The sequence below is a fragment of the Oryx dammah genome, unplaced genomic scaffold, assembly GCF_014754425.2.
Source record: "Oryx dammah isolate SB20612 unplaced genomic scaffold, SCBI_Odam_1.1 HiC_scaffold_3, whole genome shotgun sequence".
In the NCBI taxonomy this organism is placed as follows: Eukaryota; Metazoa; Chordata; class Mammalia; order Artiodactyla; family Bovidae; genus Oryx; species Oryx dammah.
Window position 1 is genome coordinate 83,212,375 of NW_024070187.1, and position 27,614 is coordinate 83,239,988.

At 37.0% G+C, this 27,614-nt stretch overlaps 1 protein-coding gene across 1 annotated transcript; it reads right to left on the reverse strand.

Annotated features, from left to right (window-relative positions):
* Positions 1 to 1,755: 1,755 nt before the first annotated feature.
* LOC120862186 (transmembrane protease serine 11B-like protein) lies at positions 1,756 to 21,364 on the reverse strand. Its single transcript, XM_040238304.1, has 10 exons — positions 21,259 to 21,364; positions 18,483 to 18,598; positions 11,034 to 11,152; positions 10,868 to 10,935; positions 7,666 to 7,826; positions 6,506 to 6,544; positions 5,528 to 5,702; positions 4,327 to 4,586; positions 3,441 to 3,583; positions 1,756 to 2,643 (listed from the first exon to the last, which is right to left on the reverse strand). The coding sequence occupies exons 1-10, from the start codon at positions 21,264 to 21,266 to the stop codon at positions 2,482 to 2,484; spliced, it is 1,251 nt and encodes a 416-aa protein (XP_040094238.1). The 5' UTR covers positions 21,267 to 21,364; the 3' UTR covers positions 1,756 to 2,481.
* Positions 21,365 to 27,614: the final 6,250 nt, after the last annotated feature.

Genomic DNA, 27,614 nt, shown 5'->3' on the forward strand with positions numbered 1-27,614 from the left:
TTTCCTTTCTTAATCTCAGATTTTTAAAGTATAAAATTTTAATATGTATACTATATAATATACATTGCCATAAATATTCAAAACAATTTGAAACCTTTTTAATGTATTAACTGCATATGTGTTATGTACATTTAACTAATGTATAATGAAGTATTTAAGATAAATGTTTCTAATCAAAAGCACCTGTGCCAAAGTTTGCAGTGTTCTTAACATAATGATAATATTAAGGCTATTAGGAAATAATTTTAAAATTATCATTTCATGGATAAAGGAACTGAATTAGTAGTAGTTCTTTTTTTAAAAAATTAACAGTTTACATAATTAAGCAGAATATACTTTAAGTATATTCAAAACAGGAGCTACAGGCACAGGGTACGGATCTGTCTCTGGTTGGAAGATATCTGTCCCTCCAGCCTCTGAACACCCTCAACTTCCTCCTCAGCTCTCAGCCTCAGCTTCTTTTTTAAAATTTTTTAATGGAGTACAGTTGGTTTACAATGTTGTGTTGATTTCGGCTATTCAGCAAAGTGAATCAACTCCACTCTTTTTTAGATTCTTTTGCCATATTCATTACAGAGTATTGAGTAGAGTTCCCTGTGCTATACAGTGGGTCCTTATCTATTTTATACGTAGTAGTAGGTATATGTCAATCCTCATCTCCCAACTTATACCTCCTCCTTCCTCTTTTTTCTCTGGTAACCATAAACTTATTTTCTACATCTCTGACTCTGGAGCTGTCTTCTTGGTTATTCCATCACCATTTGGGGTGTGAGGTTGGCTCCTAGCTGCCAATGAACCATGAGCCCCCAGAACAGGTAGACATATTCCTCCCAAATAGAGGACACCATCAGTGCCTGGTCAACCTGCTCCTGTGGGTCTGGCTCACCTCCCTCCTTCTGGACCTGCATTCCCACTAGACAATGACCCCCAGATGGCTTTTTCAGTGAGTTGATCCAGCAGTGCAGACACCCAGCATCTCTTGAAGATGCAAGACCTGCATGGCTACTGACCCCAGGAAATCCTGATGTGTAGGGAGGCAGCCTGCCCACTATGCAAACTGCCTTAGCCTGGGAGAGGAAGCATGCCTGGGCTCTGCCTGTCACCTCTGTGGCTTCCTGGAGAGCCACTTCCTTGACTCCAAGCTGAAATTCATTCAGATTGTACATGATGACCTGACCAAACTCTACAGGCTGTCTGGGGCCTCAGTTCTGCTGAGGCTGGGCCAGCATCATCCTCAAGTGTGTCCAGGATCTTCCAGCCTACAGGGCCCTTTGAGGGTCCCACCCGCTGGTTCCCCAACCCCCACCTCTTTACCCCTTACTCCCCCACCCACTTGCCCAAGCCTCTCTCTCCAGCCTTGAGGTAGATTTCTTTTCTACTTTTTATCTTTCTTTTTTATTTTTTAAATTAGTAAAATATGATAACAAATTTACTAAAGACTTGGAAAACACAGAACAAAATTACATATAGTTCCACTATATATTACAATTGTTTAAGTAGATAAATTAAGATTTTTTAGTTGGAGTTTCAATATTAAGGTCTCAGAAATTAATAGAATGAACAAGGTAGCTTTTTTTACCACACTGAAGCCCTCTCCCAAGTTATGAACCAAGTGGCAAGAATAACAGGAAAAAAAAAGAGAGAGAGAGAGATGGTCAACAGTAAAAGACTCTAGAAAACAAACAAACAAAAAAAAAAAAACCAAAAAAGGAGAAAAAGAAAAGAAAAAAAAATTGTCATATTGAACAAAGAGAGTTTGCTTTTAAATTTGTTTTAATTAAAATATACTTTCATGGTTCATAGCTACTCTTTTTATACATGTTACAAATGAAGGATCTCCACAGAAGCCTGTATGAACAAAGCAAAATTAGTTTACTTGTTTTCTGTAAGTCAAAAAGGTGTTGTTTTGCCTAATGTTGCTTATGGTGAAATTTTTAAACAATGATTTCAAGAGTTGATCAAGATCCCATGACAAATAGGAGACTCTAAACCATGCCTAAATTCAGACCAGATTTAATTCACAGCTACATCCCTTCCACAAAATATAGAAAGGAAGGCATATACAGTGTGTTCCAACCAACTCTCAGAAGGTATTGGTTCTAGTCTCCTAGAGTGCTGCTTGCTAACCTGCAGTGGACAAGGACATATTTTTCAATTCCAGAAAGTCTGAATGACTAAAACCAAGAGTGTTGTGGTGTGGCGAGATAACCATATTGTGGGCATGAGAAATAGAAAACAAATAGTAATGGTACATTTTGATAGGAACATTTTCTTTAGTTAGGCTTTTCTCAGCTAAACATGAGATCTTTTGTTTTGTCTAGTTGAGTCTGCTCAAAGTTCATAAATATTCCCTCAACAACAGTTTTTTTTTTTTTTTTTCAAAATAATTATTAAACACACCAATTTAAAATACACGTTAAATAAGGCTTAGGAGTAAGAGGCAAAAGTGACCTAAAACAGGGTCTATAAGATGCTTTCCTCTTAGATACCAGTCTTTGAGGCAATCCAGTTGCGGTAGGCAGTCACTCGTGTATAGACTCCTGGCTTATTGATTGTACCACATTCTGCTCCCCAGCTCACTATTCCAACAAGGTACCAAATATTTCGAGGGTTGGGATGAACTAGTGGTCCTCCAGAGTCACCCTAAATAAAAAATATTTGTCATTATGAGAATTTACCTCCAGATACTTTACTTACATAAAGTAGTAAGCCCAGATGAGTTTGTGGTTCATGCTTCATAGAGACTGTCAGAAGGTGTATGATGTAAGTCTAACCTCAACTGTGATGGATTAGCCTATGTATTCACTGGGGTTCTTTGGGGTAAATTTGAGTCTTAAACATGAACTGATAAGCATTCCATGAGCACACTTTGGGAGACATATATTATGGATATACTTGGAGTAGCAGGCTTCATATCTGAGAAACGTAACAAAACTGTAGCCATGAGGCCTCAAAGTAAAAGAAATAGTCTAGAAGTAATTTAAACATTTCTGAGACTGAGAATTTTGTGAAATATTGCTTAGAGTATTGCTTGGACTGTGATGCTAGGCTATTTTGGTTTATATACCTGTTCTCCCACATGCTAGCTTTGTGCCCTTTTGCAAATTACCTTCCTCTGCCTCAATTTCCTCATCTATAAAATGATAGTAATGATAGCATCTACATCACAAAGTTGTGATGAGGATTAAATGGATTCGTATTTATAAAGGACTTCAGTCAGTGCTTAACTCAGAGTAAGTCCAACATGTATTTATTAAACACTTATAAACACATGTGGCATATAGGTGAGAATTACTTTAGTCCCAGAGCTGAGAGGGAGTTTGACTGGATTGTAAAGAGTAAATTAACTGAAGCACAGAATTACTTTCATATTGATAATTTACAGAAAATAGTAGTTGATAATATACTATATGGTCAGTGTGAATAATGTCCGGACTTACCTGGCATGCATCAATAGTTCCTTCTATGTACCCAGCACATAGCATTGTGTCTTGTATCATCCCATTATATGCTTCCCGAGCATTACAAATGTTTGTATCAATAATCTTCACAGGTGCTTTCTGAAGTAATACTGGGTATTTACCTAATGGACACAAACATTATCAGCAAAAGAGCTGCTCTGTAGCAGAGCAGGATGGAAAACTAGCTTTGTCCTCTCTGTATAAGACTTATATTTGACTCTGCCTATTCTGAGTGAAAAAGCCCCTTTCCATCACTCAAACCAAAAAAAAAAAAGAAATTTGTAAAGAATTGGGCTTCCATGGTGGCTCAGATGGTAAAGCGTCTGCCAGTGATGCAGGAGACCCGGGTTCAATCCCTAGGTTGGGGAGATCCCCTGGAGAAGGGAATGGCTACCCACTCCAGTACTCTCGCCTAGAAAATCCCATGGATGGAGGAGCCTGGTAGGCTACAGTCCAAGGGGTTTTGAAGAGTCAAGCACGACTGAGCGACTTCACTTTCACATTCTAAGAATGAAGAAGCCCCTTTCCCTCACTCAAACCAAAGAAAAATAATTTTTTAAAGAATAATTTGAAACATCTTTCTAATGCTGTCTTTCTTTGTCCTTATTTCCCTTCTTACATCTTTGCAGCAGGACCTTTTTAGTTAGGTTCTCCAGGACAAGGAGTTTCTTCTACCAAATTGGCCTCCTTGGAATGTTCCAAATCAAGGATTTGCAAAGTCATAACTTCATATGCACCTTCCTGGAACCATTTCCTGGAAGTACTGGGCCTCCAGGGGTAAATTATCCTTTTGTTCTATCCCTAGATTTTTTTCTTGTTTCTTTCGTACCTTGCATGTTAAGTTCCTACTCAAAACTTAACTTACCATCATATGAAAGTGCTCCCCATCCTGTGACAACAACTCCTTCACCTGGTGGAAAAATCTGTGTGGCTTCAGGAAGACAAACTGAATGGACATCGTTCTTAAATAAAACTTTTTCAGTAAGCAATATAACTGCAACATCATCATGGAGTTCACCCTTGATGTAGTTTTCATGAATAAAAATTTGCTGAACATAGTGTTGCATATAGGGGCGATTTACTCTGGTGCCAAAGGTGACAGTATAATTCCTTGGATCTTGTGAACTAAAAGAAACAAAAATTATGTATTCTGCATTTATTTCAGAGAAATAGAGGTACAGGCTGCATCTATTATAGTCTTTTCATGACATTAATGACAATTTCTTGCTTTGCAATCCATTAGCAGTGATACCATCTGATTTTTTAAATTCACTTGAAAAATCTTCGAGTCCCTATACCTACACTATGTTAAATGATTAAGCTGTAGAAATTAAATAGTTCATGCCTTCAAGAAATTTAAATCTAATGAAAGATGGGCATGAACATAAAAAGTTATAACTGCCTAAATTGTTGTGTGACCACAAAATAGGAGGACTTAAATCTGCATGCTCTAGGGACTGGCAGATTTCTTAGAAAAAGTAGCATTTTGATGAGACTATAGGGCTAAGTCATACTTACTTAAAAGACAAGGAGAGAAGGAGACAGGCAGGTGCAGAGTGGGAAGGAGGTATGAAACAGGATTATGTGTGATAACAATTGCAAATCATTTGGGATGTCTGGAGTATGAAGTGATGAGAGTTAAGAATCATGTGAGAAATAAAATGTCAAGAATGAATGACTTTTTCCAATCTCACTGATAAGGTAGGAAAGCCTTAGATTGGCTTATCATATGATTTGTGTTTCAAACCAGAACACTTGAGAATGAAAAGGAATCCTATCGATGATTACACTGGGATAACAGGTGTAAACTGGAACTTTAGCCTCCCTCAAAGAAAGTGTTAGTCGCTCAGTTGTTTCTGATTCTTTGCAACCCCACGGACTGTAGCCCACCAGCTTCCTCTGTCCGTGGAATTCTCCAGGCAAGAGTACTGGAGTGGGTAGCTGTTCCCTTTTCCAGGGGATCTTCCCAACCCAGGGATCGAACCCAGGTCTCCTGCATTGCAGGCAGTCTTTAACTGTCTGAACCATCAGGGAAGCCCTAGCCTCAGGCAATATGATGAACTTACTTTTTAAAGCAGTGAGCTGCAGTCACCAGGTATCTGTCACTGATCAAAGATGCCCCACAGTAGTGCCGGCCATTCTTTTTGAGACTTGCTTGCCAGGGCCACTCTCCTTCCTGAGCAGTGGATCCACCCTTGATTCTATCATATGTAGCAGACATCCTTGGTCGTCTCCCACAGCCTGTCAGAAAGAGTCAGTGTTATACTGTTGAGAATAGAAAGATCCTGTTTGATTACAAAACTGAGATTGAGCTCAGTTATTCTTGTGTTGTTCTATCTGACAGTGTCTCTCACTGAAAGGAACAGAATGTAATCTACACAGGAATCACTAGCAACCCCTGGATCACCTTCTTACCCATCATACTATCTCCAAGACTTTTCAACACTTGGAGGATATGGAAACTGTGCAAGGTGGATAAAGACACCATTAAGTACATGGACTCTGCAACCAGACTCCCTGGTCTGAATTCCGGCCCCATCATTTACAAGCTGGATGAATTTGAGGAAATTGCTTCACTTCTTTATGCTTCAGCTCCCCATCTCTAAAGTGGAATAATAATTTTTGTTGTTCAGTTGCTAAATTGAGTCTGACTCTTTGTGACCCCATGGACTATGGTTGGCCAGGCTCCCCTGTCCTCCACTGTCTCCCAGAGTTTGCTTAGATTCATGTCCATTGAGTCAGTGATGCTATCTAACCATCTTATCCTCAACCATTCCCTTCTCCTTTTGCCTTTAATTTTTCCCGGTATCAGGATCTTTTCCTATGAGTTTACTCTTCACATCAGGTGACAAAATACTGGAGCTTCAACTTTTCAGCATCAGTCCTTCCAAAAGAAATAATAATAATACTTATCTAGGATTGTTGTGAGGATTGAATAAGTTACATGTAAAGCAATTAGAACTGGGTCTGATTGAGAATAACAAATCTTGATTGATATGTTCTACATCATCACAAACATTTAATTAAAAAGTATCTGAACTTACGGTTGTTGATTATCTTTTCAGCTTCGACCTTACTGATTTCTGAAATAGAAGAAAAGGCTCATTGTAAATTTAATGACTAGCATTAGTCACTGACCCTGGGGCTGGTGATGGTAGGTCCAAAGAGAAATAATTTTGAATCTCAGGATAAAAAGTGTCAACAGAAGGGAGAGAATATTGGCTTATTTGAATTGTTTTTTGACTATATATGAATGTGTGATATAGAAATACTATCTTCATAGTTCAACATGAGAGACTTCTTTTTATTTAATTGGAATTGCATTCTATATCATCCAAAGTGGAAAATTACTAGTATATTTCCTTTGAAGAACAGGAAGACCTCCAGGTGAACCTGATTCCTGTCAGTAAACAAAAATAACTTTTAAAAATTGACTTGTCTTTTAATGGCTGATCAAATCCTATTTCTGAAAGTTATAGGAGATCATGAAAAGAATACAAGAATACATCACAACTGTAAGGATTGTTCAAAGTTTTACTATTTACTTTAGAATAAAGAGCAGCTGTGTTCCTGAATAATCGCAGCCCACACTTCAGGCAGCAAGAGCCCTGGGGCTTCAGAAACTCAAGGGCAGGGCCCCCAGCCCAGCCTGCCCTGTTGTCACGGGGGTGGGTGAACCCAGAGCCTCCTGTCTCACTCATGTATACCCGTTTAGCATTCCCTCCAGAGAGGGTCCTCCTGCCCCCAACCTAGGTAAATGCAAGATTCACCTTTCCCACCAGGGCTGCCAAAACTGGTCTGCTTTCCCCACCAGAATGATGTTGTTATTGCAAACCAGGGAAACAGGAAGAAAGGTACAGTCTCTATCCTCACGGAGAAGGCGATGGCACCCCACTCCAGTACTGTTGCCTGGAAAATTCCATGGACGGAGGAGCCTGGTAGGCTGCAGTCCATGGGGTCGCGAAGAGTCGGACATGACTGAGCGACTTCACTTTCACTTTCCCTCAGAGAACCAATTTTAAGGTGTGGCATTATTATGATCGAAGTGTGTTTTAATAATGAAGAATACAAATTGTTGCTCTGACATGAAATCATGACTTATTCATTAAAAAAATGAGAATCAGCTTTGTGCTCGGTGCTTGTGATATATGTCCAGGATAAAAAGGTGAGAGAAACACTACTTCCATCTAGTACATAAGCTTACCCTTAAGTGTAAGCGAATCAGGATCTGTAGTCAAGGATCCTGACTGGTTCCTCAGCATTTGACGTAAGATGTTTTCAATTCCTCTTCTTGTGTTTTCCTTCATTGATTTCGGCGCCTTGAATACCAGCCATATATGTGCTGTCACACTGTTTTCAGCAGGACTAAAAACACAGTAAAAGTTTCATATGTTGCTAAAAATGAACATTTTGTCTTTATTCCCTGACCTTTTGTATCTTCACTTCGGTTCTTTTGTAGGTGTCTGTAGTACCTTCACTTTAAGTTAATTACAGGATCATCCAGCTGCCTACCTTTGCTTGGTGACAGTATGCATACTATTCAGTTTGGAAGACAAGTAGTTCTACACATCTAAAAATGTAGGAAAGGCTTGAGGCACAGAGTGGAAGTATCACATAAGAACCAGGATCATTTATTCCTACATTCATCAGTCATTTATTGAGCTGCTATGAAAAATGACTAGGTGTTATGGGGTGATACAAGGGTGACTATAACAGAGTTCCTACTCTCAAGAAGTTTCCAGGTTTCTAAGAGAGATGACATCTATACAAATGACTATAATAAATGAGGCAAAGCAATAAGATGTTTATCTTATCTGCAAATAAGACAAGTCATGGTTTACTTAAAGTATCAGAGAAATTTTTATTGAAGAGGTAACATACACATTAGACCTTAAAATATTTTTATCACTGTTTCATCATCAAGCAAAAATTGCTATCAGGCAGAACAAAGGAGGAATAGTACTGCAGAATAACTGGATAGCAATAATATTAATTAGCATTTACTGGGTATCTGCTGTGTTCCAGGTATTACATTATCACATTTATTATCACACTTAGTCTCCACAACAACCCTGCACCTTAGGTGTCATTACCTTCCTTTTGCAGACAAGGAAAACTTGAGACTTTGAAAGTCTACCTAATGTGCTCAGAGGCTTCCCTGGTGGTGCAGTGGCAAAGAATCTTCCTGCTAATGCAGGTTTCCTGGGTTCAGTCTCTGGGTTGGGAATATCCCCTGGAGAAGGGAATGGCAACCCACTCCAGTATTCTTGCCTGGAGAATTCCATGAAGAGGGGAGCCTGATGGGTTAAAGTCCATAGGGTCTCAAAGAGTAATACATGACTGAGCACGCAAACATGCAATGTGTTACAGATTACACAGTAATTAAACTAAGATCCAGATACAGTACAACTGACTCTCTAACCCAGGCTCATTACACTCTGCATTCTGTCTCTATGCCCAGTTGGCCAGTGACAATAGTGTCTAGGAGACTGAGCTCAGATGGAAGAGGATTTGAATACTAGCCAAGGGGTAGCGGTAAAGAGAAGTTGTTGAATAAAACTGTGCTTGTGGAAGATTAACCTGACTCATGTTCAGGACAGATTTGGTTGGTATTGGAATGTGGGTGGGGGCAGTCCAAGAGGCTGGCTAATGGATTTGTAAGAATTGTTGAGCATCTCTGAGGTTAGTGCCTGAAGTGGTATTACTATGCTTTAGATCTTTCTAATGAATGATTATCTTTTGGTATATAAATAAATAGTCATTCCTAGGTAACACTCAGTGAATACAAATTTGATTATAGTAGCAGTTGAAAGTCAAAAGTACTAGGCGCTCAATCGTGTCTCTTTGTGACCCCATTGGCTGTAGCGCACCAGGCTCCTCTGTCCATGGAATTTCCCAGGCAAGAGTACTGGAGTGGGTTGCTATTCCCTTTTCCAGGGGATCTTCCAGACTCAGGGATTGAACCTGGGTCTGCCACATTACAGGTAGATTCTTTACTGTCTGAGCCATCAGCAAGGTGTGCCCAAATGAAAACCTCGGACCTGTAGCCTCTCCATCACTTTCCATGGGCTCACATTTCCTTTAGATACCTGATGTCACGTGTGTGGGAAAACCAAGCAGAAGCCTTGGGGTGGTTGCAGTCCTCTTTGAAAGATACCCTTTAGTGTTAGCCTCCCACTGTTTCCAGTACTAAAATCAATTCCCAAGATTAATTCCAGTTGAGCTTTTGAACCATTCTGCAATTCTACGAGTCCCCTTGAACTCCAGGAGCAACAGAAGGACAGACATAGTCTGGTGGCCTTGATTAAGGTAAAAGCAATAACAGCCTTCATTGGAAAAAGTGTTTACTTGCAAATATTTCCATACACATTATCTTCTTTGATCTTGAGTATAGTTTTATGGGGAATGCAGTGTATGTGTTATTATCACTATTTACAGACAGGGAAGCAGAGTCAGAGTGATGTAGCGATTCACTTAAGACTCTATGGTTACTAAGTAGCAAAGTTGGATTAACTCCTATTCTAGAGCTCCATTGGACTTCCCTGGTAGCTCAGCTGGTAAAGAATCTGCCAGCAATATAGGAATCCCAGTTCAATTCCTAGATCAGGAAGATCCCCTGGAAAAGGTATAGGTTACCCACTCTAGTATTCTTGGGCTTCCCTGGTGGCTCAGAGAGTAAAGAATCCACATGCAATTCAGGAGCCCTGGGTTTGATCCCTGGCTTGGGAAGATTCTCTGGAGGAGGCCATGGCAACCCACTCCAGTGTTCTTGCCTGGAGAATCCCCATGGAAAGATGAACCTGGTAGGCTACAGTCCATGGTGTTGCAAAGAATCAGACACAACAGTGATGAAGTACAGCACACAGAGCTCCATTAGCTAGTCCATATTTCTGCAAACTCTTGCAGAAAACACAGCACAGCTATTTTGCTTCTTGTTGTGGCCACTAAAAGGATTTCCTTGGCATCAAAGTCTGGTGTAGATATGCTTTTTTCTACCATAAAAGAACTCTAGGGCAGTTCACAAGAATAGAAAAACATGAAAAAACAGGATATGTATTTATGTTACAGCTAAATAAAAATGTTATACCATCAAACATTGGTCTAAGAGACCAGTTAGTATTTGCTGAACATAAAAACTTTAAATATTAGAGAAATGATTCATATGTAATTTAAGAAATAATGTATTCTCAGTGTCGCTAAAAATGAACTTAACTAAATAGCTCAAACTTTGCTTTAGTTGTACACTAAACAATTAGCCTGATATTTAGCTTAGGATGATGTCATTCATTAGTAACTTACTGGCTAATGATTGTAATATGTCAACAGACTCTTTTTATAGTGATATTTGAAATATAATGATATATGTGATAGGTTGATATCTTTTCTAACAGTTATTAGTTACTTACACCAGTGTGATGACTTGAGAATTGATGTATTGTCTGTAAATGCTAGAACTCTGAAATGCATCAGACATCTGTTAAAGAGAACATAGAGTCAAACATCAAATTCCAGTAATAAATTTATGTTTCAGAGAATTAACAATGAACTAAATATAAAAAAATACTAATTTACCTTCGTCTCAAGAATTTTGCTAAGATAGTTATTTTCTTGTGATGTCTCCTTTTCATAATTTCTATTATATGGGATATTCAGCACTTTAAAGCTACCTTGGTAATAGTAGGTCTTGTTTTCTGTGAGATAAGGAAATGATCCAATGATTATTTAAGTGAAATGGATTTCAAATCCAAATATAAATTACATGGTAGTAGCAACTATTAATAGTAAATAATATGTTCATATTAGATATTTATAAACCTTGTGAACCTTTCTGGGGCAGTTGATTAGATAAACTAGGCTTTGCAGAAAGTATTTATAAGACCAATAATGGAGCAGATCTATACCAGACAAAGGTCAGAAAGAAGAGTTACATCTTGATTGAGACAGATGAAAGTGAAAGTTGCTCAGCCGGGTCCGACCCTTTGCTACCCCATGGACTGTATGTATAGTCCATGAAATTCTCCAGAATACTGGGGTGGGTAGCCCATTCCCTTCTCCAGGGGAATTTTCCCAACCCAGGGATCAAACCCTGATCTCCCACATTGCAGGCAGATTCTTTACCAGCTGCACCACAATAGAAGCCCAAGAATACTGGAGTGGGTAGCTTATCCCTTCTCCAGAGGATCTTCCTGACCCAGGAATCGAACCAGGGTCTCTTACACTGCAGGTGGATTCTTTACCAACTGAGCTATGAGGGAAGCTAGGACATGCTATAAATGATATCTATCTAGAATAATCAATTTTGGGAGTATAAATAAAAATTGTTGGGACTTCCCTGATAGGCCAGTGGCTAAGACTCTGTGTTCCCAATTCAGAGGCTCTGGACTTTATCCCTGATAAGAGAACTAGATCCCACGTACTGCAACTAAAGATGTTGCATGCTGCAAAGAAGATCAAAGATCCCCGTGTGCTACAACTAAGACCTGGTACAGCCAAATAAATAAAATAAAAAGTAAATATTTTAAAAATTATTACCATTAAGCATCTACTGTGTGAAGATATTTTATAAAAACCATGTGAAGAATACCCATTTTTCAAGAGAAATGTGGTCTCAGAGATATTCAGATATTTACCTAGCATCACTTAGCTACTAAAAAGAGCCAAGTATCAATACCTGACCTCTTGACCTCTCTGACCCTGAAGCCCACATGTAATCCATTACATTTCCTTCCTAAATTTTTATAGATATTATGCTATTTGATATATAATGCATTTTACCCCTAATATGTGATAGAAACATCTAGGAATATGCTAGATAATGGATAGTAGTGCCTAGCATATAGTAAACACTAAAAAAATGTTAACATTATTTTGTAGTATGATCATTGCCTTTGAAGATTATCTTGTGGGAGAGACAGGCTCCAAATGGATAAAAGCATACATGAGATACTAATAAGGATATAACTAGATGATAAATTTAACTGTTAAACAACAAGTTCTGTATGAATATAGAAAGGCAGACACCATGTTAAAATAAAAGATGAAAGAGGAAAACAATGGAATGGGAAAGACTAGAGATCTCTTCAAAAAAATTAGAAATACCAAGGGAATATTTCATGGAAAGATGGGCTCAATAAAGGACAGAAATGGGATGGACCTAACAGAAGCAGAAGATATTAAGAAGAGGTGGCAAGAATACACAGAAGAACTGTACAAAAAAGATCTTCACGACCCAAATAATCACGATGGTGTGATCACTCACCTAGAGCCAGACATCCTGGAATGTGAAGTTCAGTGGGCCTCAGGAAGCATCACTATGAACAAAGCTAGTGGAGGTGATAGAATTTCAGCTGAGCTATTGCAAATCCTAAAAGATGATGCTGTGAAAATGCTGCCCTCAATATACCAGCAAATTTGGAAAACTCAGGAGTGGGCACAGGACTGGAAAAAGTCAGTTTTCATTCCAATCTCAAAGAAAGGCAATACCAAAGAATGTTCAAACTACCACACAATTGCACTCATCTCACATGCTAGTAAAGTAAAGCTCACAATTCTCCAAGCCAGGCTTCAACAGTACATGAACCATGAACTTTCAGATGTTCAAGCTGGATTTATAAAAGGCACAGGATCTGCCAACATCAAATTGCTAACATCTGCTGGATCATCAAAAAAGCAAGAGAGTTCCAGAAAAACATCTATTTCCTCTTTATTAACTATGCCAAAGCCTTTGACTGTGTGGATCACAATAAACTGTGGAAAATTCTGAAAGAGATGAGACTACCAGACCACTTGACCTGCCTCTTGAAAAATCTATATGCAGGTCAGGAAGCAACAGTTAGAACTGGACATGGAACAAAAGACTGGTTCTAATAGGAAAAGGAGTATGCCAAGGCTGTATATTGTCACCCTGTTTATTTAAATTATATGTAGAGTACATCATGAGAAATACTGGGCTAGATGAAGTACAAGCTGGAATCAGGATTGCCAGAAGAAATATCAGTAACCTCAGATATGCAGATGACACCACCCTTATGGCGGAAAGTGAAAAACTAAAGAGCCTCTTGGTGAAAGTGAAAGAGGAGAGTGAGAAAGTTGGCTTAAAACTCAACATTCAGAAAACCAAGATCGTGACATCTGGTCCCATAACTTCTTTGTAAATAGATGGGGAAACAATGGAAACAGCGTCAGACTTTATTTTGGGGGGCTCCAAAATCACTGCAGATGGTAACTGCAGCCATGAAATTAAAAGACACTTACTCCTTGGAAGGAAAGTTATGACCAACCTAGACACCATATTAAAAACCTTACTTTGCCAACAAAGGTCCATCTAGTCAAGGCTATGGTTTTTCCAGTAGTCATATATGGATATGAGTTGGACTATAAAGAAAGCTGAGCACCAAAGAATTGATGCTTTTGAACTGTGGTGTTGGAGAAGACTCTTGAGAGTCCCTTGGACTGCAAGGAGATCCAACCAGTCCATCCTAAAGGAAATCAGTCCTAAATGTTCATTTGAAGGACTGATGTTGAAGCTGAAACTCCAAACTTTGGCCACCTGATGTGAAGAATAGACTCATTAGAGAAGACCCTGATGCTTGGAAAGATTGAAGGCAGGAGGAGAAGGGGACGACAGAGGATGAGATGGTTGAATGGCATCACCGACTCAATGGACATGAGCTTGAGTAAACTCTGGGGGTTGATGATGGACAGGGAGACCTGCCATGCTGCAGTCCATTGTGTTGCAAAGAGTCAGACACGACTGAGCAACTGAAATGAACTGAACTGAACTGAACTGATGCGTTGTCGTTATAAATATGGTGGAAATATTTTACAATGAGAAAAGTGATGGAAAAAGAAGTTGAAACTTCTTAAAATGCTGAAAATGTGTAGTTATAAATAATCATTTGTGAGTGAACATTGTTAATTGTTGTTAGCTGGTCTGTGGTCATGGATCATTTATCATAGAGATAGGGCTTTGCAATGGTAGTGTACTGGGTTTTATTATAGGTAGCAAAAAATAGACCTTGAAGATGTTCAATTTATTTTTCATAATTCATTGTTCACAATGCATCCTTTAGTTCTTTCTTTAGATTTCTAAATACCTCTACTTATTATAATAGTCAGTCATGACTATTCTTCAGTTTAAATCAATAAGTTGGCCAGATCCAAACTGATTTTATTACAATTGCAAGGAGCACCTTCCCAGAGCCAGTGGATAAACTGGAACATTTAATATCTAAGTTATTGAAGGCTGAGAAACTAAACCCTAGAACGAGGAAATCAGTTCTTTTTAAAATTTCATTTATTTATATTTGGCTGCTCTGGGCCTTCATTGCTTCAGGTGGACTTTCTCTAGTGTGGCAAGTGGGGGCTGCTCTCTAGTTGTTGTGCCTGTATGTGAGCTAAGTTGCTTCAGTCGTGTCAGACTCTTTGAGACTCTATGGACCATAGTCCACCAGGTTCCTCTGCCCAAGGGCTTCTTATTGCAGTGGCTTGTCTTGTAGTGTGTGGGCTCTAGAGCACAGGCTCAGTAGTTGTGGCCCATGGGTTTAGCTGCCTCACGGCGCATGGAATCTCCCAGACCAGGGTTCAAACCTGTGCCCCCTGTATTAGTAAGCAGATTCTTAACCACTGAACCACCTGGGAAGTCCAAGGAAATCATTTCTTGAGTATTCTATTCTTACTTTAATTCTATGCAAGAAGCCTAATATACCACTGAGATTGTTCAGTATGCTAAAATCACTGTGAATATAGCCTTTGTACCCTGTTGGTACCTGATGAGATGAAAATAACCCCTTAGAGATGAAAAATCTAAAACACATATTTGCACCTTATGATTAACATTCTCATCTCTAAAGTAGTCCAAACGCAAATATGAATTGAGAAAGATAAGGTGCAGAAAGATTTATTTTACAACCTTTCCATGACTTGATTACTTACAACTTATTTCTGTATAGAAACCCTGCAATTTACACACACATGGTTTTGAAGGATTGGGTTTTGTTTTTTTGTTTGTATTTTTTGTACTGAGTGCTCTAGGTGCAATAGAGTTTAAAAGAACATTTCTATTTAAGGCTGTGGGAGTAAAAGAACTACAACATTCTCCTTTCTCTAAGCTCAGAAAAAGACCAAAAGACAAGGGAAGGCTTAATTTAAAGAGCTCTAAATGATTGAAGCAACTAGATCCCAGTGTCTCCCCCAACTGCTAAATTTTCTGTATTAGTGAAACTGAGACACTGTTGAAAGCATGTGCACATTCTAAAAATGTATATGCTGAACTCTCCCCCTACCCCACTTCATTTTTCCCCCAGCCCAGAATATGCTCATGTAAAACAGATGAAGTTTCTCTACACCGAGGAATTCTGACCAGTTCAAGAAAAAATATCTAAACATACTGGTAACTTGAATTCTCTCAACAAAACCACCTAAATAGCACCGTCTATAGTTAAAACCATTGTCAACAGATATCTCTTTCATAGTGAGCTTCAGTCAGCTCTTTAATCTCCAGTCTTAAATATTAGCAGACACTGAGCTGAAAGATTAACGTATATTTGAGACAAGTATCTAATATGAAATATTACCAAAATAAACAGAGAAAACATTTGAGGAAAGAGACTAAAAACTAAAACAGATTATTATATTCAGAGAAAAGTTTGTAAGAAATAAAACCAAGATGTTATATAAAGCAATAACCAGATAATTAAAAAGCAGTTATACATATAACTGCAGAAATAAAGAATTCAGTAGAAGTTTGGAAGATAAACTTGAGAAAATGGCCAAGAAAGTCATTTTTAAAAATACTAAGGGATGGAAAAAATAGAAAGAAACAGATAAGAAAATTAGAGACTACATTTAGGAAGCCTAATATCCAAATTACAGGAGCCCCAGAAAGAGGGAAAAAAGGCTAGAAAATTATCAAAGAAAAAAAAAATCTAAGAAAAATTTCAGCAACTGAAGCACATGAGTTTCTAGATTGAAAGGACCCACTAAATGCCAGCACAATGAATAAAAATAAGATCTAGATTATATCAAATTACCATAAAATTTCAAAATACCAGGGACAAAGAAAAAAATCCAATGAGGTTTCAGAAGATGGAAGAATAGAAGAGTTATCATTCAGAAGTTTGGAATCAAAATGTCATCAGAATTCTTGGCAGAAACTATAAAAGCATGAACATTATAGAGCTCTAAATTCAAAATTCAAAAGGAAAACATTTTTCAACCTAGAATTCTATACTGTTAATTAAGGTCAAAAGTAGATTGTGATATTTTCAGTCATGTCAAAATGTAAACTTTCCTGAAAGTTTCTGGAACATACATTCCACAACTAAGTGAAAGTGAAATTTGCTTTCTGACTCTTGAGACCCTGTGGACTATAGTCCATGGAATTCTCTAGGCCAGAATACTAGAATGGGTAGCCTTTTCCTTCACCAAGGGATCTTCCAAACCCAGAGATCGAACCCAGGTCTCCTGCATTGCAAGTGGATTCTTTACCAGCTAAGCCAGAAGGGAAGCCCAAGAATACTACAGCAGATAGCCTATTCCTTCTCCAGAAGATCTTCCTGACCTAGGAATTGAACCGAGGTCTCCTGCACTGCAGGAGGATTCTTTACCAACTGAGCTATCAGGGAAGCCCACAGTTAAGTAAATAAAATAATAAAAAAGAAATCCAGGCATTAGGGGGTTAAACACAGTCGACAGTTGAAAATAACTCTTCGAACGTCGCTAAAGGGAAATTCCAAGTCAACAACCATGTAGCCAGGGAGTGAAGAAGTATGACATGAATAGTAGAAAGTAAATAGACATCAATAGCTGAAAAGTCCAGGTATAGAAATGTTAAGAATCAAAGAATTGAAAACGGTTGCTCTGAGAAATGGGAAATAAGGGTAGCAGAGGAGGGCCCACTTTTTTATAAAGAGCTGTGACAGTTTGACTCTTAAAACTAAAGTATAGGAAGCTTAGGAGGAAAAATAAATCCAAGCACAGCAAAGTCATGGATAAAGGAGTAATGGTGAGCATATGAATATTTGAATATGAAAATATATTCATTCAAAACTCCAAAACAGTAGTAATTATAATTGTAAACCAAAATAAAGTGCTATAAATGTTGACAGTGAAACATAATAATATTGGTAACAAACTACTGGGAAGTGTGACAGACAAATGAGAACTCTGTGTGCCTATTTTTAAACTTTCATAGCAGGATATGAATAACATAATGTCTAAAGTTAAAACACATGATTTTTAAAAATGACTCCACTTCTCTCTTGTTTTCCAAAGTCTTTTTTAAAATGTATGTAGAGGAGACTTTTTATTGTTAATATCTTTGGTATCAAGAAATAAATAGTCAAAATTCAATATTCTTTGATTTCTCTTCATTACATGGACTGTAGCCTACCACGCTCCTCTGTCCATGGGATTTTCCAGGCAAGGGTACTGGAGTGGGTTGCCATTTCCTTCTCTCTTCATCACATAAATGAGTATAATATTTTAATTATCAATATAAAATAACACCCTTGATACCATCTTGGTAGATTACTTTTTCTGCCTATCTACCAATTTACCATGCACTCATGCCTTTATATAGCATACATTATGCTGGTAAAGAATCCTGGTGGCTCAGCTGGTGAAAAATCCACCTGCAATGTCAGAGACCTGGGTTGGGAAGATCCTCTAGAGAAGGAAAGGGCTACCCACTCTAGTATTCTGGCCTGGAGAATTCCATGGACTGTGTTGTCCATGGGGTGGAAAAGAGTCGGACACAACTGAGCAACTTTCACTTTTTACCAATTATCTATGCACTCATGTCTTTATAAAGCATACATTATGTTACCTGTGTATATTCAAAAAGATGTCTGTAATACACTGACAAATGTTGACCATGCTTATTTCTGGGGTCTTGGGTCATTCATTAATGGCCTTTCTAAAAAGAGATTATTTGTTGTTTGCAATTGTTACTTTGTCTTGTGGAAATAGAAATGAAGATTGCTACAAACTTAAAGAAATAGAAATGTATTCTTCACCAACCTACTGCCAGAAAATGAACTAGGAGACCAATAGTGGTTCCTAGGATTGCCACCACTCCAAACACAATGAGGAAAATCACCCACAGTGGAAAAGATGTCCGAGAAACTGTCACTGGTCTGCAAGTAAAGAATAGGAATAAGAAAGACATATTAGAAAAGTCAGCCATTCCAAATCTTTATTTATTTTCTCTTGCTCACCCCTAGAATATCCACACTCTAAACACATTAGTAGCAAAAGACATTTGAAGACGGGAAGGAAGGAAGAAGAAAGGATGGAAGGAGAGAGGAAGAAAAGAAAGAAGAAAGGGGAAAAAGGAGGTGAAGCCTATGAGCTTACCTTAAAGCTTATGACTGAACCTCTCTGGATCTGTGCTATGAAATTATTTTTCAGGAGTTTTTATGTTTGGTGCCAAGTTACCTTTACTTAGACTCTAGTTCCCTCCCTTGATTAATGGGTAGTGGAAAAAGTTAGTAAGTGAACACCTTGCCAGGTAGGGGGGCCAGGAGGAGAAGAGAATAGAAATGCCTTAGGACTTCTTGATGCTTATTTATTATAATTTTTATCCTATGATCATGATTTTATGTTATTTACTATGTCCTTATTATATAAAAAGAACCCACACAAATATGAAGTGCCATATTGGATCAGAGCAGTGCCCATCTCACTGCCATGAATCTCAAAGCTTCTGTGGCAACGATCTAAAACATAGCTTTCTTTTAAGAGTTTTCCTATTTCATTGGACTAGCCCTACAAAAGAATTTGAAACTGATAAACTACGGTTTTGAAGTCTTTACTTTCACTTGTAGTGTTTCCTCTCTCCCTCTTGGTCTTTCATCACTCAGAATTCTTGTGCAGCTACAGACTACCTAAGATCTCATCAAATGCACCTTCAGAGGCAACCATGCTTTAAGATTCCTCCAAGATTCCCCAGGCAATCAGATTATTGCCTCACCCTGAGAAGTTACTCACTAAACGAGGGCTTGAACCTTTCCTGGCTAACTAGCAGTGCTTAGAAACAATGGCTTAATCCTTTGAACTCTTTCAGGTTAGGACTTCACACAAGTGTCAGAATGACGGAGAAGGAGGAGGTGCTCTATAAATAAAAATATTACCTACCCAGCATAAAGGTGATGACTAACTTACAGGCAAAATGAAACAGAACAAAACAATCTTTTTGTTTCTTCTCCACTTTTAAGTGTGTGTGAACGCGCTTTCCTTAACTCAGGGTTACAAATATCATAATATTTTTAATAAAAAAAGAAATCACATAACAGTATTTAGTTCAAGAAAAATATTCTTAGTATGCTCTATCACAGTGAGCATGGTCTTTCTTTTTTAAAAATTAAAAATTTATTTCATTGAAGTATAGTTGATTTACAATGTTGTGTTAATTTCTACTATACAGGAAAGTGATTCAGTTATACATATATATACATTCTTTTCATATTCTTCCAATATGTTTATCAGATGATATTGAATATAGTGTCCTGTGCCACACAGTAGGACCTTGTTGTTTATCCATTTTATGTATAATAGCTTGCATATGCTAATCCCAAACAACCAGTCCTTCTCTCCAGTACTCCCCTGACTGAGTATGCTCTTTCTAATTATATTTTTACATGAATTTATTTTTATTTTATATTGGAGCATAGTTAATTAAGAGTATTGTTAGGATGCACATCTTTTAGAGAAATATTACTGTAAAGTATGAGTTTGTATTTCAGTTATCCTAATTTATAATGTTATAAATATTATAAATTAGGATCAGTTAATTTTGGTATATTGTATACATTGCAAGGAAAATTCCATGCATGTTTTTAAAAGGTTGGCATGAATAATCATTGTTCACATGATAAAGTAATAATCTGATTAGATACTTGAGGTAACACATGTCTATACATAGTTACATTATTCTAGCTTATGAACATTTTACAGATAAAAATGCATAATTTTATATATTATTCTATAGAGAACCCTTGTGAAGCAATGGTACTGTGAGATTCAACGTTATATCCATGAAAGCACTTCAGAAAGCACAGATATTAAACAAAAATGAAGGATTCATAATCATTACCACCAATAACAGTTTAATATTAGCTTTATGAGAGAAGAAAATTATCTCTCTGCTTCCTTCTCTCCACTTTAAAATAGTCATACATTGATTTAAATGGCAAGGAAATCCAAAAATAGGGGATATATGTAGATGTATAGCTGATTCGCTTTGCTGTACTATAGTAAGTAACACAACATTGTAAAGCAATCATATTCCAAGCATTTTTTTAATAAATAAAAATATAAAATAGATAACCAACAAGAGACCTGCTGTGTAGCACAACGAACTCTGCTCAATACTTTGTAATAACCTAAATGGGAAAAGAATTTGAAAAAGAAGATACATATATATGTATAACTGAGTCACTTTGCTGTACACCTGAAAGTAACACATTATTAATCAACTAAATACTCCAATATAAAATTAAAAAAAAGTTTAAAGTAAAAAGCAGTTACACATTAATATTGTTTTTCATTCACAGAATGTTAAGCTGCATGTTAGTTTTTGAAGCACTCCCCAAATTGCTTAAAAAAAAAAACAACTATAGATCCCAGGTACAACATGTAAATAATAGGGTTGCCCCCAGGCAGGAAATCCAAACTGCTGTGGAAAAATTATGAATTCCCCTCAAACTCAATTGTTTTACTGCAACCCTTGGGTGGGAGTCATAGTGGGGAAAGTATTAATTCTTTTTATGTCAGAATTAAGCAAGTCTCCACTTACCTGTACATATTGCACTGATACAATGGCTGTTGATGTTAGTAAAGATAAAGGAAACTTCTGCACTTCTTTTGTCCTGATCAGTGGTTCTCAGGTAAATGTACTAACCACAGTGATACTTGGGATCTTAAGGGCTGGGTGCAATAGCAGAAAGCAATTAAAAGGAAACTTGTTTAACAAGTGTTGATGACAACTTGGATCTGTGATTTAAAGGAAGAAATGAAAATTCTCTTTTAGTTGGATACTAAGACATAGACATAATGTGGATTGGTCATCTGACAGGTCCACCCAAGAAATATCACCACAAATTGGTGAATCAGTGTTCTGACTCAGATTCCATCCACTCCTTTCTGTGATACTGTGGTTCCTCCTCAGTGAAACCAACTGTACCTACCAGAGCAGTCTCTGACAAAGGACTTAAATGTACATTGTGGGTTTGTTTTTTTGATACAATAATTCTGTTACAGTATATACACTACCATGTGTAAAAACAGATAGCTAAGTAAGAAGTTTCTATATAACACAGGGAGCTCTGTGATGACCTAGAAGGGTGGGATGGGGATGGGAGGGAGGCTCAAGAGAGAGGAGATATATGTATATATATAGCTGATTCACTTCACGTTATAGCACAAACTAACACAAAACTGTAAAGCCATTATACTTCAATTAAGAAAATAATTTTGCCACAGCATTACTCATTTGAAACACACTTAATCTAAAAATTCTCCCTGGATTCTCTGCACATTTTTGAAGGAATGGATTTACTGATGGAAGTGAGTTTTGGTATAGGATTTATCAGTTCTATTTTGATGTCTTTATGGGAAGTGGAGTTAGCTAATCTAGTCAAGCATTATTTTACTAAGTGAATCAAGATAATAGTAAATACTTAACTTAATATGAGATATTTATGAATGCTGTAAAGAAAATAAAGCAGAATAATTGGGTATAAAATGGTGGAAGGCTATCTTTATGGTGATCAGAAAAGGCCTGTCTGAGGAGGAAACTTTTGAACATGGACCTGAATGATAACATTAATAGGTATGACTCATCTTCCTAAAACATATTCATAACATTTCTTCATTTAAAAACCATCAAAACTCTCACTTGCTTTCAGGATAAAATAGAAACTTCACTGGTTAATATTCAAGGTCCTTAGAATGCCATTTCTTTTTACCAATACTGTTCCATTACAGCGTGCTCTAACAGGAAGGGTATGACTTCTGTTCCAAGGCCAGGATCACTAGTAACTAGTTGTTTGACATAAATCTTTCTGAGCTTCCCTTTTCTCTTAAGTAAGAATGGAATCTAACAATATTGTACATGTAAGGTAATTGTTATCAACTGAGACCATGTAGGCCAAGTGCTTGACACAATGTACAGGACATTGTATTATCTTCACAATGACTTTACCTAAAACTTGACTTTCCTTGAGCTATTTCTCACAGTTCTATTCCTTGAATGGCTTCCTGGGGAGCTCAAATGGTAAAGAATCTGCCTGCAATGCAGGGAAACCTGGGTCAGGAAGATCTCCTGGAGAAGAGCATGACAACCCACTCCAGTGTTCTTGCCTAGAGAACTCCATGGACATGGACAGAGGAGCCTGTTGGGTTACAATCCATGGAGTTGCAGAGAGTTGGACACGACTGAGCAATGAATACACACACATTCCTTGAATGGCAAGTGCTTTCCTACCTCTAAGATGAACACACCCAGGATTGCCATTTCTACCATCTAATGTTTATCCATGCTTCATGGTCCAACTTAATTACTATGACCTTCATAAACTCTTCCCTGGAATTATTAATCTTTAATCTAAACCCTTCTCTTTAATCTTTTTTTATGGCTCATAATATTTACTATCATCAGTACTCATTTTCAATTTAATAGAAATTGTCATATTGAATTATAGAATTATCATATTCTATTTGAATCTGTTTTGTGGAGGGTTCTATCATACCAATGAAAATATAAGTTACTTAAACCTGAAGGCAAGAACTATAGCTTATATTTGTTTTTCATAATGTTTATCAAAGTTCTTAGTATCCAGTAGATGTTCATCAAATAACATATATGCTTAGATAAAATGATTAATACCCAAAAATAGGTAGACCTCCTAAAAATTAATAAAATATTTTTTAAATGTAATATGGAATGTAGATAAGATTTTAACAGAGCATTTAATGGAAGAAATAGAGATGGACATTAACATAAAATATGCTTAATACCATCCATGAATAATTATAGAAGCACATTAGAACAATTCAGTAACACTACTAAAATTAAAAATTAAGAATTCTATTTCAAAATGAACTCTCTTATATATTTATTTTTGTTTTTTATTTTTTAATATAAATTTATTTATTTTAATTGGAGGTTAATTACTTTACAACATTGTATTGGTTTTGCCATACATCAGCATGAATCCACCACAGGTATACATGTGTTCCCACCCTGAACCCCCCTCCCTCCTCCCTTCCTGTACCATCCCTCTGGGTCATCTCAGTGTACCAGCCCCAAGCATCTAGTATCATGCATCGAACCTGGACTGGTGATTCATTTCATATATGATATTACACATGTTACAATGCCATTCTCCCAAATCATCCCACCCTTACCCTCTCCCACAGAGTCCAAAAGACTGTTCTATACATCTGTGTCTCTTTTGCTGTCTCGCTTACAGGGTTATTGTTACCATCTTTCTAAATTCCATATATATGCATTAGTGTATGGTATTGATGTTTTTCTTTCTGAGTTACTTCACTCTGTATAATCGGCTCCAGTTTCATCCACCTCATTAGAACTGATTCAAATGTATTCTTTTTAATGGCTGAATAATAGTCCATTGTGTATATGTACCACAGCTTTCTTATCCATTCATCTGCTGATGGACATCTAGGTTGCTTCCATGTCCTGGCATGTGGGATTGCTGGGTCATAAGGCAGTTCTCTTTCCAGTTTTTTAAGGAATCTCCACACTGTTCTCCATAGTGGCTGTACTAGTTTGCATTCTCACCAACAGTGTAAGAGGGTTCCCTTTTCTCCACATCCTCTCCAGCACTTATTGCTTGTAGACTTTTGGATTGCAACCATTCTGACTGGCGTGAAATGGTACCTCATTGTGGTTTTGATTTGCATTTCTCTGATAATCAGTGATGTTGAGCATCTTTTCATGTGTTTGTTAGCCATCTGTATGTCTTCTTTGGAGAAATGTCTATTTAGTTCTTTGGCTCATTTTTTGATTGGGTCATTTATTTTTCTGGAGTTGAGCTGCAGGAGTTGCTTGTATATTTTTGAGATTAGTTGTTTGTCAGTTGCTTTATTTGCTATTATTTTCTCCCATTCTGAGGGCTGTCTTTTCACCTTGGTTATAGTTTCCTTTGTTGTGCGGAAGCTTTTAAGTTTAATTAAGTCCCATTTGTTTATATTTGCTTTGATTTCCAAAATTCCGGGAGGTGGGTCATAAAGGATCCTGCTGCAGCAATCAGAGCAGAAAAAGAAATAAAAGGAATCCAAATTGGAAAAGAAGAAGTAAAACTCTCGCTGTTTGCAGATGACACGATCCTCTACATAGAAAACCCTAAAGACTCCACCAGAAAATTACTAGAGCTAATCAATGAATATAGTAAAGTTGCAGGATATAAAATCAACACACAGAAATCCCTTGCATTCCTATACACTAATAATGAGAAAATAGAAAGAGAAATTAAGGAAACAATTCCATTCACCATTACAATGAAAAGAATAAAATACTAGGAATATATCTACTTAAATAAACTAAAGACCTATATATAGAAAACTATTAAATACTGATGAAAGAAATCAAAGAGGACACTATTAGATGGACAAATATACCATGTTCATATATTGGAAGACTCAATGTAGTGAAAATGAGTATACTACCCAAAGCAATCTATAGATTCAATGCAATCCCTATCAAGCTACCAATGGTATTTTTCACAGAGCTAGAACAAATAATTTCACAATTTGTATGGAAATACAAAAATCCTCGAATAGCCAAAGCAGTCTTGAGAAAGAAGAATGGAACTGGAGGAATCAACCTGCCTGACTTCAGGCTCTACTACAAAGCCACAGTCATCAAGACAGGATGGTACTGGCACAAAGACAGAAATATAGATCAATGGAACAAAATAGAAAGCCCAGATATAAATCCATACACCTATAGACACCTTATCTTTGACAAAGGAGGCAGAATATACAATGGATTAAAGACAATCTCTTTAACAAGTGGTGCTGGGAAAACTGGTCAACCACTTGTAAAAGAATGAAACTAGAACACTTTCTAACACCATACACAAAAATAAACTCAAAATGGATTAAAGATCTAAATGTAAGACCAGAAACTATAAAACTCCTAGAGGAGAACATAGGCAAAACACTCTCCAAATTCTCTTATATTTTTGGTAGGAATTAGAATTGAGTCACCAACTTTACAGAGTAGCTTGACATCACCTATTTAATTTTAACACTGTATTCCCTATGGGCTAGAGTCAGACATGACTATACACACACACACACACACACATTCCGTATAAATAAGCAGTTTCACTTCTAGGTATACATCTAGATATCTATCCTGGCACATATACTGAAACAGGAGTATATAAGGTGATTTATTACAGTTTTCTCAACAGAAAAGATAGAAACAAAATATTCATGGATAGAGCAATGGTTAAACTATGGTGTACCTATATAATGCAATATTGTTTGGCAATTAAAAGGAATGAGGTTATAATTGATGTGGTGCCTTACTCATCATTCTTTCTAAGGTCTCTTTCTATTCTGCAGAGACTGGAAAGCTTAAAAAGACATTTCCAAGACTGCCTTGCATTTAGAATTCTGGATGCAAAATAGATTCTGCCAGCTAGATGCACTTGTATGAAACTTGAAAGGGAGAAGCAAGTCAGATGTCTTTTAAGGCAAAAATGAGGGTGTCTTGGGATTTATGTTGATAAAAGGTCATGAGGATATTCTGTTTCTTGCAGCAGCATTCTACTTTCTATTCTCCAGCTTCCGAGGGTCTAAGAAACAATTTGAGAGTAGGCAAAGACCAGACCAGCTTACGGGTGTCAGGAGGCTGTAGTAGTAGTATCATTGCTGCTAGTGTCTTTCTGATCCCTGAATCTTAGCTATTGAATTCAATACAGTGGCTATCTCTTGTGGGCATCAGTTCTCTATGGTTCTATGGGTCATTCTTGAAGTTCAACCTAGGGCCTTCACACCAGCCCTTCTAATAACTTTTGAAATACATGATTTCATACTTCAAATTGCTTTCTGTTTAAAATATCTTTTCTAAAATAAATAAATAAAATGATTTTTCTACTCTGAACTTTGACTCTATCAAGTTGTAAATCTGTATAGAAAAAAATTTAAGAAAAATTGTTGAGTAAAATCATGAGATGCAGAATCACAATTTGATATAATAACAGAAATAATTAAAAGAAAATAATATTAACATTTTTAATGGAAGTTAATGTATATACTTAAATTCATGTATTTATTTATAAAAAGGTAAATATATTAAAAATATCTAGAAAGATTCCAAAATAATGATTACCTCCAAGGAGAAGGAAAAAGACAAGAACTGAAAATGATAACTAAAGAAACTTTATCTTGACCTGTAATGAATTTATTATTTTCACAAGAATAATGTGTTAATATATTGCTTGCTTGTATAATTAAACAATTTTTAAATATTCTTGTTGAAATGAAATAAAAGTTTGTCTTTGATACGGATCTGAGTAGAGGATAAAAAGAAGAATTGGTAAATAAAATGTAGGGAGTTAGGGCCAAATTAATATTGATTAAAAATAAATTGTATTAATATTTGTTGGCTTTGTAGAACTTTCCAGGATGAGATGATGGCTTGATGACAATAAGCACAAAATCCATAAGAACACAGTGGATTGGGAATCCCTGGTGGTCTAATGGTTAGGACTCCACATTTTAACTAATGAGAGTGTGGGTTCAATCCTTGGTCAGGGAACTAAGAGTTCATATGCCAAGCTGTGCAGCATGGACTAAAAAAAAAAGTTGACAAGTCTCACAAAGGTGTGAACTAATTTTTACCAGGAGAAAAATGTCAGAGGAGGACAGTCTAGATAAGGAGCACAGCATTTGAAAGGCCCAGAATAGCATGTTTCAGAAATCTGAAGTAGTAGCAAAGTTAGAGCACAGGTTAAATACAAGGGCACAATGGGAGAAAGCATAGAGCTGCATACAGCAGCTAGATCCTTTCTGTCTATGTGTTCTTGAACTGGTGTCTGATTCAATGGAAGTAATAATCCCATCCAATTGAATAACACTGAAATATACTATTACTTCCACTGAACCAGACACCAG

Bases quoted from the DNA above. Each gene is read 5' to 3' on its own strand.
- LOC120862186 (XM_040238304.1), bottom strand. The intron at 6,545-7,665 runs GTAAGCTTATGT...CTTCTATTTCAG, and splicing joins TGATTCGCTTACACTTAAGG to AAATCAGTAAGGTCGAAGCT. The intron at 5,703-6,505 runs GTAAGTTCAGAT...TCTTTCTGACAG, and splicing joins TGAAAAGATAATCAACAACC to GCTGTGGGAGACGACCAAGG.